The following is a 12,186-nucleotide window of genomic DNA, read 5'->3' on the forward strand; positions in this document are numbered from 1 at the left end:
TGCCTTTCCAAACAAATTTAAAATCACCTTGTTAGTTTCTGGAAAAGAGGCTTCTGAGATTTTGGGTGTATTACATTGACTGTTTTGGAATAGAAGTTATTTGGTTAAATTTGGAAGATTGCTGATTTTTATAAATAGTGTCTTGGATTTTTTTTTTTTTTTCACCATTTCTGCAGGCAATTCCCTCATCTCATGTTTCAGTCACCATATTAGCTTCATAACTGTGGCCCCTTTTCTAGTTTCCCTTATTCTTATAATGTTACTTGATCAACCTTTTGGAATTTTTACTTGCCATTTTCAAGATACTCTCCAGTTAAAGAAGTAATAGTGACTTGAGCAATTGGTATCCAAAGTGTTTAAATGTGCATTTAAAGCATGCCCTTATCTCTCCAGATAGCTCCATTTATTCCCAATACTGACTTTATGTATAATTCAATCTCCTCTGGATAACCTCTCCCACTTTCACAACTTTATTCAGTACTGGTTTCCCTCTTGGAAAACTCCCCCTTTCTTTCAAATCTTATGGCTCCTTCAGAGTCCCACCTTCTGAGACTTCTGCTTTGATACTTCCTTTTGCCTTCTTAAAACCTTTACTGTCCATTCTTTGCAATTATAATGTACTACTTTGTATTGTGAATTTTTCATTTGTGTACCTTTTCTTATTAAATCATAAATTCCTTTGTGTCAGGAACTATTTTATTATATCAAACATAACCCCTTATATAGTTTTTACTGATTAAACACTTATCTAAATTGTGGTTTATTACCCAATACTTCTCTTCTATTCTAGTTAGTCAGTCTTAATTAAGTCTTAACCCTCTGCCTTTTCCAGCTCTTTACAAACTCTTAGGTTACCCGTTCTTTGAAGCACTCCTCAGTTTATATATGGTATTATTCTCTGACAAGTGTTCCCATGGAATTTTTCCTTAAGATTCTTATTTCTATATATTTGTGTGTTTGTGTTCGGTTTGTTCAATATAAAATAATATGTGTATATATAAAATAATAGCTATCATTTATTGAGCACTTAATATGTCTAAACACTTTACACTCACACTAATCAACCTAATAAGATAATTGGGTACTATTGTGTCCCCCCTTACCTGGGGATTTTGTTTTCCGTAATTTCAGTTACCCATGGTCAACTGCATCCTGGAAGCAGATGATCCTTCTTCTGACATTGTCAGGTCAATAGTAACCTAACGCTATGTCAAAATGCCTATGTCATTCACTTCCCTTCATCTCATCACATAGTCATTTTATCATCTCATATCTCAAGAAGAAGGGTGAGTACAGTACAGTAAGATATTTTGAAAGAGAAAGAGACCACACTCATAACTTCTATTGTAATATGTTTTAATTGTTCTATTATTTATTATTGCTGTTAATATCTTACTTTAATGATCAGTTAAAGTTTATCATAGTTATGTTTGTATAGAAAAAAACACATGGTGTATGTAGGGTTTGGTACTATCTGCTGTTTAGGCATCCACTGGAGAACTTGAAACATATCCTCCTTGTGGATAAGGGGGATCTCCTGTATTGTTATCCCCATTTGACAGATGAGGGACCTGAAAACAGATAAATAGCTTGTCCAGTGTCACTCAGCTAGTAATTAGTGGAGCTGCATTTGAATTTAGAGAGTCTTGTTCCAGAGCTTTAGACTGCTGTGTAATACTGCTTTTTTATATGTTGTCTTGGTATTTGTTTTTCTAGTTTCTACATGTTTTATCACTCCTGTTATGTTATTAGGCAGAATCCTAATTATTTCTATTCTTTTTCTTTCTGTTTAACAAACCCACAAACTCCAGTGCAGTTATCAAATTGGTATTAAACACTTAATAGGTGAATAAAAGTAGAGGTGATACTTGTTCATTTGCCTGTAATCACTATTGCTTATACTAACATTTGTGTTTTAATTTCAGGGCATTTGAATCTGAAATTCGATTTTACGCTGGAAATGACCCTCTGGATGTTTGGGATAGGTGGGTCTTTTTTACTTAACAAGGGCAGTAGAAGCTTAACACATGAGACCTCATGGCGCTGCCTCTCATATTGGGATGTACAGAACAGCGTGTCAGAGCAGAAAGTGATGTCTTGAAGACACAGACAGAATAATCATAGTGTTTCAAGTTTATGGCATGCAACTGTGAGCTACTCCCTTCTATCCCCACTGCCATTATTTCCCAGAGACACACATTAATAATATTTGGGAAAGTTTGAGGGATACAGACCTAGCAGTGTCATTGAGGATCTCTAAATAAACAATGAAGTATTTCTACTTTAAAAAGTCCATTATGGGTGTTGGTTTAAGAACACAAGTACATGCTAAACTTTAAAAATATTCTTTTTCTTTTCTTCCTATTCAGGTATATTAATTGGACAGAGCAGAACTATCCTCAAGGAGGGAAAGAGAGTAATATGTCAACATTATTAGAAAGAGCTGTAGAAGCCCTGCAAGGAGAAAAACGGTATTATAGTGATCCTCGATTTCTTAGTCTCTGGCTTAAATTGGTAAGTCTGTCTGAAGTGCCATTTGAGTTTAATATACTAAACCATGAGATTTTCTCTAGAGCTATCTGGTACACCAAAACAATGGTAAAACCTGAGCCATTTAATAGATACTAAACATTTAATAAATATTCAACATTTAATAAATGTTTCTACTTTAAAGATGGATTTTAATATAGTTTTTTTACTCCTTTAATTTCATTAAATTCATTAATCTTCATTAATTTCATTGTTTTTATCCTAACAGAAACTAGAGAAAGTAAGTGGTAAATATTTAGAATAGCATGTTAGATAATAGATAATTAGATAATGGTTAATTAGTACTTATAAAAATAAATTTTTAAAAGTAAATTATAAAAAATAAGTGATTAGATAAGTCTAAACAGAATATCACAAGCATTATAATATGGTAAAATAATGACACTTGAAATTGATAAAATTTTTAGCTAAAATATATCTCTTGAGGAGGGCTTATTTTAAACTTCAAATAGTTACTAGTACAGGAAATTAGGTGAATCCTGAAGGCATAATGTATCTTGGTTTCTGCCAGACATTTGATATGTCTTGGCATCCTTGACAAGTTGGTGAAATTACCTTAGGAATATTGTTACAGGAATTTATAACAAAGGATGGCACCCAAAGAATGCTAAACAGATTTGTGAGCATAGAGACTATGGTCCCTGGTGGTATACTAATGAATTCTGTTCTTCATTCCATCCTATATAATATTCTTATCCTGTATGTTATTCTTATATGTGATTTATTAAAAGGTTGCAATTTTTTGTGATTTATGAAAAGGTTAGAACCATTAAAAACTTTTACAAAGTGACTCTTAATCCCAGGATTCTGTGATTATATTTAGTTGAAGCTATTAAAAGTAACAATTGGAATAATTTCTTTGTTCACTTATGCTAACCTGGTGCTAGTACTGAAGAGCAATGACATTATCATAAAGTAAGAAGCATAGCCTAGACCCCTACTACTGAACAAATGGTCTGCAGACTGTTCAAGATACGTACAAAAATTCAGAGCAAGCATTTAGACATTTGTTAACAATTTGACATTGCCACAATATCAAGTGTATCATCATTTCTCTATTAACTTCTATTTTTATTGTACTCTTAAAAAACAATCAACCCCGGAAGATGACTAGTTAGCCAGAGACGGGTAAGATTCCTCAAGGGAGGAACAACCTAAGACAGGCACAGTCGCAGGGGGGCCATCAGGAGAGAAATTAGGGATCAACAGCGGGGAGGCTTAGAACCTCACCTCCCCCTGTTTTGAGAGAAATCTGCATCCGTGGATGTTTTGTTGCCCTTGTCTAGCTCGGATTAATACTTAGTCTATAGGCACAGACCTGATCATCTATATTTGCCCTCTTACAGCACTAAATTATGTTTTCTACCTTTATCTTGCATCTACCTATCACTTCAGCATTTTATTAAAAAAATAATAATAATAAAATAAGGGAGAAATGTGGGATTCACATATAAATCAAGTATAAAAATCGAATAATCATATCTGACTTGATTGTTTATAGTTCATGATGCGTGATCAAAACCGGAAGTTTCTGTGATATGACTGCCCTTGCACTGTTCACCATGTAAGAACTTATTCACTATGTAAGAACTTGTTCACCATGTAAGAACTTGTTCGTTATGCTTCAGAAGATTGGAGACTGTTGAGAAATAGGCTTGGGGTTGATTAATGACTATGCATTGAGTCCCCTATACAGAATTTTATTGTTGTTAACAACCATTTGATCAATAAATATGAGAGATGTCCTCTCAAAAAAAAAAAAAAGATAATCAACAACAGAATGGAAACTTAAACATACACACACACACACATACCCACCCCCCAAAACTGGCCCTTTCACCACAGGTAATCAGAAGAAGCACTGGTCTAGACAACCCTCAAATTCAAATGATCAGCCCTAGAATCATTAGCAATAATTTAAACTTTGTACATGGTTAATATGGTGCATATTAAACTATTTTGCTATCTTTTTCTTTAGGCAGTGATCAAGAGAAGTAACTTATGGGTTCCTCGTACTACTACTTTCTTTTGCTTTGCAGGAAGATTCCTCTAGCCAGTTATTTTTGTAAGGGATAGCTATAACCTAGCTAAGACATTAGAAAATATCTAGAATTTTTAGTTAAAAGTGTAAAATTGGTTTAGTTTGGCCTTTAGGAGTTACCAAAGAGATCTGTTTCACATTTTCCTTTTCTTTATGTTATTTCTTAAGTATTCTCATTCAGCACTCTGGAATAACGTGATCCTTTTTGGCTATCCAATGCTGAACCAGGGCTATTCAGAAATCCATTAATGAAGTGAAATCAATGTTAAGCTTTATTTAGGTAGTAGCAAATCAAGAACTGGATCTTACACTGATTAACACTTTCAGAATTATGATTTTGCTTAAAACACCATCACATGGGAAACCATCACTAACTTGGATAAGCAGAAAAACTCCACTTACTGAATTAATATAAAATTAAACTATAAAACACTAATTGTTTTTGTTAAAAATATAAATGGAACATTTCAGTTATTCAACCTTTTTCTAGTAGACTCTGGTTAGAGAATGTTTTCCACCTTTGTGGAGCTTACTTTTTATGGAAGACAGATGTTAAGCTTTTTATTGTAAGTGTCACAAAAGAGAAAGAGGGGGTGTATTGAGTTGTGTAGGAAGGAATTCATACAAGGAGGACTTAATCTAAGCTAGACAGCCAGGAATAGGAGAGATACACAAGAAAATCATTTAGTAAATAAATAGGAAAAAATGTTAGCTTCCCTAGTAAAAGAACTCCTAAGTAGAACACTGAAATGCCATTTTTATATGAAATTAGAAGCTTTTAAAAATAAATATTTTCTATGAAATAGTATTTGGGAATAACTACTAGCATTTTAAATCTCTTTGCACAAATCTCTTAAAGCAGTTTGTTACTTTTTTCTTCAAGTACCCTGGTCCTGCAATAAGCAATAAGGGCTAATAATAAACAGACAGTACTCTGGGAAACAGGAAATGTAGTTCCATTTATGACTTCACCACGGTCTGCCATGGAATTTTGAGCAGCTTCAGTTTGCTGTCCTGTGCTTTGGGTCCCCCTTGTCGCAAGGTGCCCTCTGAACCTTTTGGAGGCAAGGGTTAGGTTTCTTGTTTTTTGGTTTTTGGTTTTTTTTGGTATCATTAATCTACAATTACATGAGGAACATTATGTTTACTAGACTCCCACCTTCACCAAGTCCCCCCCACAAACCCCTTTACAGTCACTGTCCATCAGTGTAGTAAGATGCTGTACAATCACTACTTGTCTTCTTTGAGTTTGTTACTTTTTAACTAGTTTTACTTCAAGGAATTTATCTTAAGGGAACAGTGTAAAACATGAAAGGTTGTATGCATGAAGATATTTGTTATAGAATTATTTATAATTGTGCAAAATTAGGAGTTGTTTATCCCCAAAATAGGGAAATAGTTAAATGATGAAAGATCTACTAGACGGGACATTATTCACCCATTTAAAAGTAATAATGAAGAGTAAGCAGCAGCAGCATGGAAAAATGGACGATGCACTGTTAAGTGGAGAAAAACCAATTTTATGAAAATTAAATATTTTATGTTGTTGTTATTTTTGATTTTTAATTAAAGCCATCCTAGTAGATGTAAAGTGGTATCACATTGTGGTTTTAATTTGTATTTCCTTAATGATCTGTGAGTTTGAACATCTTTTGCTTGTTGACCACTTGTTTACCTTCTTTGGAGACATCTATTCAAGTCCTTTGCTCATGTTTAAATTGGGTTGTTTGTCCTTTTTTTGTTGAATTGTGAGAGTTCTTTGTATTTTCTGGATATTAAACCTTTTTCAGATCTGTAATTTGCAGATATTTCTCTTGCATTCTGTAGGTTGTCTTTTCATATTCTTGATAATATTCTTGCGCAATATGATCTCTGTCTTTTTTTGTGGGCTCTCTAGCTTTTTTTTCATTATTATTAAGGTGTCATTGATATACAATCTTATGAAGGTTTCACATATGAAGATGAAATCTTTATAAAATGATAAAAAATCCTTTTATCCTGTGTAAGACGTATGTTCCTTTTTTTTCCTGAAGGAACAAAAAGACTGAAGAAAATAGATCACTGTTGATAGTGTGGAATTTTTAGTAGACCCCCCCACTTCTTGCTACTAGCATTATCTACAATTCATCTGGTTTTACAAGGTCCTTTCTAAAATACAGATTTGACCATGTCACTCCTTTGCTTAGAGCTCTCCCACTGCAACATATATTACAGTGACTGTCAGTTAAATTTAAAGTTGATTAGTTGGACATTCAAGACCTGTCATACCTTTTTTACAAACTAATACCTTACCTATACCCCCAAAAACTTAGCCTTTTCTGTCTTTGTTTATGGTATTTTCTCTGTCTGGAATGCCTTTCCTTTCCCAGTCTCTATCTGATGTAAGTCTATGCTTCCTTCAAGGCCACACACATGTCATGCCTTCGTTCCTCCTCTTCCCTTTTCTTACAAATTAATCTCTTACTTTTGTCTACTTTTTATGTCCTCCCCATATAGTCCTTATAACTTCAAATTATAATAACATACTTTTTTCAATGCATAAACTACATATAGTATCTGCAGTGATTGGCACTGAATAGACACTTGGTATGTAAGCAGAAATTGGTTAACTGTTAAAGCTTTTAATTTGTTACAGGGGCATTTATGCAGTGAGCCTTTGGATATGTACAGTTATCTACACAACCAAGGAATTGGTGTTTCACTTGCTCAGTTCTATATCTCATGGGCTGAAGAATACGAAGCTAGAGAAAACTTTAAGAAAGCAGATACGATATTTCAGGAAGGGATTCAACAGAAGGCTGAACCACTGGAAAGACTGCATTCCCAGCACCGGTAAACTGATGCTCTGGAGCTTAATTCTGAAACTAATAGATGTAAATGGTTTTTTTGCATCTGAACAAAGGGCTCTCCAAGGATTGGCAAGTTTACTTAGTTACTGTTGAGTTTTTAAAAAGACATTTAAATATTTAATATATAGTAAAATCCATTCTGGTGTACGGTTCTATAAGTTTTCATAGATGAATAGTCATATAACCATTACCATGATCAAGATACAGAGTAGAATCACACCATAAAGAATTCACTCCCTCATGTTATCCCTTTGTACCTGCTCTCACTCCCAACACCTGGGGAATATGTTTGCAAATGATATGTTTTTACCTTTACCTCATAGAGCATCATTATAGCTGCTTTAAAATTTCTGTCTGAAAATTCCAACACCTGGATCATCTTGATGTTGGCGTGTATGAATTGTCTTTTCCTCTGAAAATTGGTCGTAGTGTCCTGGTTCTTTGTGTGTCAAGTAATTTTGGATTATATCCTGGACATTTATCCTGGTACTAGACTGGGTCCTGTTGGTTGATATTTCTAGAGAATGTTAATGTTTTTGTCTTGGTAGACAATCATCTTCAGATATCACAAGTTCTCTCTCATCTTATGTGGGTAGTGGTTCCAGTGTCATCTTTATTTTCAAGACCTTCAGGTCTATCCCATGGTGTGTTGTTCAGGGGTTAGTCTAGAACTTGGATACTGTTTATATCATAGTTCAGTCTCAAAGCCTTTTCTGTGCTGCTTTGAGCCTGCTCTGTGCATGCATAGCTCAAGAGTAAGTCCAGGGCTTGTGCCGATTCCTGTACAGGATTAGGCAATGTCTTTTTCAGCTCATTCTCTCCAGTATTTCTCCCATACTCACTGGTCCTCAGAGTCCCATTTTCCCAGACCTCTGGCAGAGAGATGAGGTTTCTGTAGTTTTAGCTTCCTACACCACTATTGCAACAATTCAAAACCACCTGAGAAAAGAGAAGAAAAAAACAGGAAACAACCCCGTGTAGGTCGTTTCTTCAACTTTGACTCCTCTCCACAGTCCACTTGCTTTTGTTTACTTTTCAGAAGCCTCAGTTGCTTTTTTGTATTTTGACTAGAGTTTTTAATTCTAATCAGAGAGGGGGGCCATTGTGGGCTTACTCCCTTCACCAGCATTTGCAGTTTATTTTTTTACCTTTTTGATAATACTTAAAACTTTGTCAACAGTGCAAGAAGTTTAGTCTTCAAACATCTGCCAGCTTTGCTAAAGTAAAATGTCATGTTGGATGCAACTTCATTTCATATGAAATGGTTCATAAGGATCAGGAAAAATCATGGAGTTGGGGGAGCAATGAGGAGAAACAGTGATAAAATAGATGTGGTGAGATGTTAACAATCTGAATCTAGGTTAAGGGTATATGGGTGCAGATTAACTCTTTCCACTATTTTGTAAGTTTTATAAAAAGTTGATGGGAAACTGATCTTAATAAATTCTATAATCTTAATCACCCTGATCCTATCCTCAAAATCAACATAATGGTGCTCTTCAGAGTATTTTTAATTGATCAAACTTGGACATTTAACGGGGGAGTTAAATCTTTAGTCAAAACTTTCTCTGATTTCAAGGTGACTTTCTTTATTCCTGAGAGAATAAACACTTTCTAGTTCTATATATTTCCTAACCCTTGTTTTTTAAGAATTTTGAATCTGGTGATTAGTGTTCATCTCAGCAAGGTAATTGTCCATTCTTTTGCTTTAGGCAATTCCAAGCTCGAGTATCTCGGCAAACTCTATTGGCACTTGAGAAAGAAGAAGAGGAGGAAGTTTTTGGATCTTCTTTACCACAACGAAGCACACTGGCTGAACTCAAAAGCAAAGGGAAAAAGACAGCAAGAGCCCCAGTCAGCCGTGTAGGAGGTGCTCTCAAGGGTAAGTTTGTTAAGTGTTATGAGAATTTCTTAGTCTCTGGTGGTAGGCAAATTATGTAAAGAGATAATGGATAAATATATGTGTGAACACCATCCTAGTTTTCTGAATACTAGGTAACAAAAAGAAGGAAGCCTAAGGAAAGCTGAGATCACAGTGTGCAGTAAAACCAAAACATGTCTGTAGTTTTATTTCTTAAGAAAAACTTAATGCATAGGCAGTATCAAGAGTTTCTGAGTTTGAGTAGCTAACTGAAAGAAGATATGCAATAATATAGCAAGTATTGTCAGAGTAAAGTTTATATATACCAAAGCCCCAGGGAATGTATTAACATTGTCTTTAACTTTTTGGGGTCATAAATTGGACTGTCTTTTGTACACACAGAGATAATCAAAAAAAGATAATAAGCTCTTTTTTAGGGAAATTTTAGGTTCACAACAAAATTGAGCAGAAGGTACAGAGAGCAATAGGCTTTTATTAACTAATCTTTTAGCTAAACCAAATTTTTAGCTAACTAAATTTTATTACCTAATTTTTATTAACAGACATGTAGAGCAGAATTGCTTTTGTGGTATCAAATTATGAATATTCAGAATGTTCTTTAGAGAGCCCGGAATTGGGCATAAGAGAGTACATAGTCCTAAAGAATATTTCATACAGATCATGATGAAGCTTGATTGTAATAAGCTGCCTCATGACAGAGAACACCCCAAATAAATAGGTTCATTTGTCTTCTCTAGATTCAGTACACTGCAACTGATTTCCATTGACAGAAATTCTTAAAGGGAAAAATTAATATTAGGTTAGTCTCTGATAAAATTAGACAATATTAGAATGATGTGTGAAGGAAGATGTGGGATTTCTTTTTTTAGATGTCTATGAATAAAAGATTGGAGGTGGGTGAAAGAAGGAAGAGTATAAGTAACAAACCAAATGGATTTAAAAGTTGCTAATTTGATCCATTAAGTTTTTTAAATTATTATTTTTTAAAATTTTTGTTTCTATGGCAGGAGGAATAATTTCCTTGTGAGGAAGGATTAGGTATACGTTATATGGCATCTAAATTGATAATTAAAGATTTTACATGAAGTTTTAATATTTTTCTCCTAGCTGCAAACCAGAACAGAGGACTCCAAAATCCGGTTCCTCAACAGATGCAAAGTAATTCCAGAATTACTGTTTTTGATGAAAATGCCGATGAGGCCTCTGGAGCAGACTTGACTAAACCTACAGTCCAGCCGTGGGTAGCACCCCCTGTGTCCAGAGCCAAAGAAAATGAGCTGCAAGCAGGCCCTTGGAACACAGGCAGGCCTTTGGAATACAGGGTAAGGACCCTTAGATCCAGTGTGTTATCCAACATAACAAATACTTAAGACTTAGAGTAGAGGAGTATTTTTAACATTTTTTAATTCCTTTTGAATAATTAGGCATGGTCTCCATATGTTATGTCAGATTGTAAAATTATGGTAATTTTAGTTTTCTTCTTCATCACCAGCCTCATAGCAATACAGTTTCTGTGGCAGCTGTACCCTCTGCGCTACCCAATTTTACTCCATACGTGGAAGAGACTGCACAACAGCCAGTTATGTGAGTTTGATTTCCAGATATTTTAAGGTGGGAATTATTAAGAGTGGCCAGGTGCACCTATCCTAACGCTCAAATACATTTTCTTTGTGGGAATGAAAGTAACTAGTTTTCTGTTTCCTCCATGTCTATATTCCTTTGAGTATGTTAGGGCTAAAAGACCATTTGGTAATATTCTTATTAAGGAATAAACTTAATAGATTTATATTTACATTGTTGTAGTCAAAGACAATCACCATGACTCAGTTGAGATATTTACCTTTATTATTGATAACAATAAGAAATTATGATAGTTTTTCCTCATATCCTGCTCTTTCCTTCTGGATATCTTTTTCTTCTAACCCTTAGCATTTCTGTTCATAAGAAAAGTATGATACGTGCTGATTAGACAATCAGGCAGTCTGAGATTCAGTCTAATACATAACACTGCAGAGTGCTAATACTACGGTGTATTCTGTGATCAGTGCAACAGTTTCCTCATGACTTATCTACAACCCCTCACTTTATGCTTGGCACTATAGGAATGCAAAAATAGTAAGATTTAGAGCAAAAATTCTGTTTGGTAAGAGCTCTACACAAGGGAGGCTATTCTTAAGAAAATCATATAAGTCTTTACAAAGGATAACCAGAAGAGAGAAATAGCACACATTTATGGATGTTTCATCTTTCTAATATTTCAAGATCACTTGTAGAACAATTATGTCAAACTGTGGTATAGAAAATGTTGAACTTTATTTGTATTTAAATTCCTTTAAAATGGCTATCTCATTTGACCTCTGCAACATTTTTCTTTAGTTGGTGTTTTCCTAATGTTGTATTTCAAGGGCTCTTTATGGATTAAGAAAATCAGCTAAAATCTGTAATAGGAATTACAAATATTTTCCCCTACTTTGTCACTTGTCTTTTGACCTTGCATAGCAGTAACCATTATAAAAATATTTTAAATTCTTACACAAATTTAGTAATCTTCTTTATGCCTCCTGTGTCTCCATCATTTTTTGCTGGGATTACTGCAACATGATTATTATATCTACCTCCAGTTTTACTCATTCCCACTCATTCTCTATGCTTTCACAGGTCTAGAGAGCAAATCTGATCAAGTCATTTTCTGGGTCAGAATCCTTCATTAGCTCCCCATAACCTTTGTGATGAAACCCAAACTCTTTACCATTAATTATAAGACTTTTCATTATTTGGCCTCTGCTAATATCTTGTTTTCTACCCCACCTGTAGTCACACGAGACCATTTGCAAGTTCCTGAATTTGGTTTTTGCCATCCTAGC

General features: G+C 34.5%; 1 protein-coding gene across 2 annotated transcripts in view; it reads left to right on the top strand.

Annotated features, from left to right (window-relative positions):
* Positions 1–12,186, top strand: part of BUB1B (BUB1 mitotic checkpoint serine/threonine kinase B) — a 46,904-nt gene that overhangs the window by 5,723 nt on the left and 28,995 nt on the right. For both annotated transcript variants that reach the window (XM_036923880.2, XM_057488672.1), the window contains exons 3-8: positions 1,926–1,985; positions 2,370–2,514; positions 7,227–7,423; positions 9,153–9,322; positions 10,430–10,644; positions 10,815–10,906. In XM_036923880.2, the coding sequence (XP_036779775.2) occupies positions 1,926–1,985; positions 2,370–2,514; positions 7,227–7,423; positions 9,153–9,322; positions 10,430–10,644; positions 10,815–10,906 (879 nt within the window). The remainder of the gene's footprint in view (positions 1–1,925; positions 1,986–2,369; positions 2,515–7,226; positions 7,424–9,152; positions 9,323–10,429; positions 10,645–10,814; positions 10,907–12,186) is intronic.

Source organism: Manis pentadactyla, chromosome 11 (genome assembly GCF_030020395.1).
Source record: "Manis pentadactyla isolate mManPen7 chromosome 11, mManPen7.hap1, whole genome shotgun sequence".
Lineage (NCBI taxonomy): Eukaryota > Metazoa > Chordata > Mammalia > Pholidota > Manidae > Manis > Manis pentadactyla.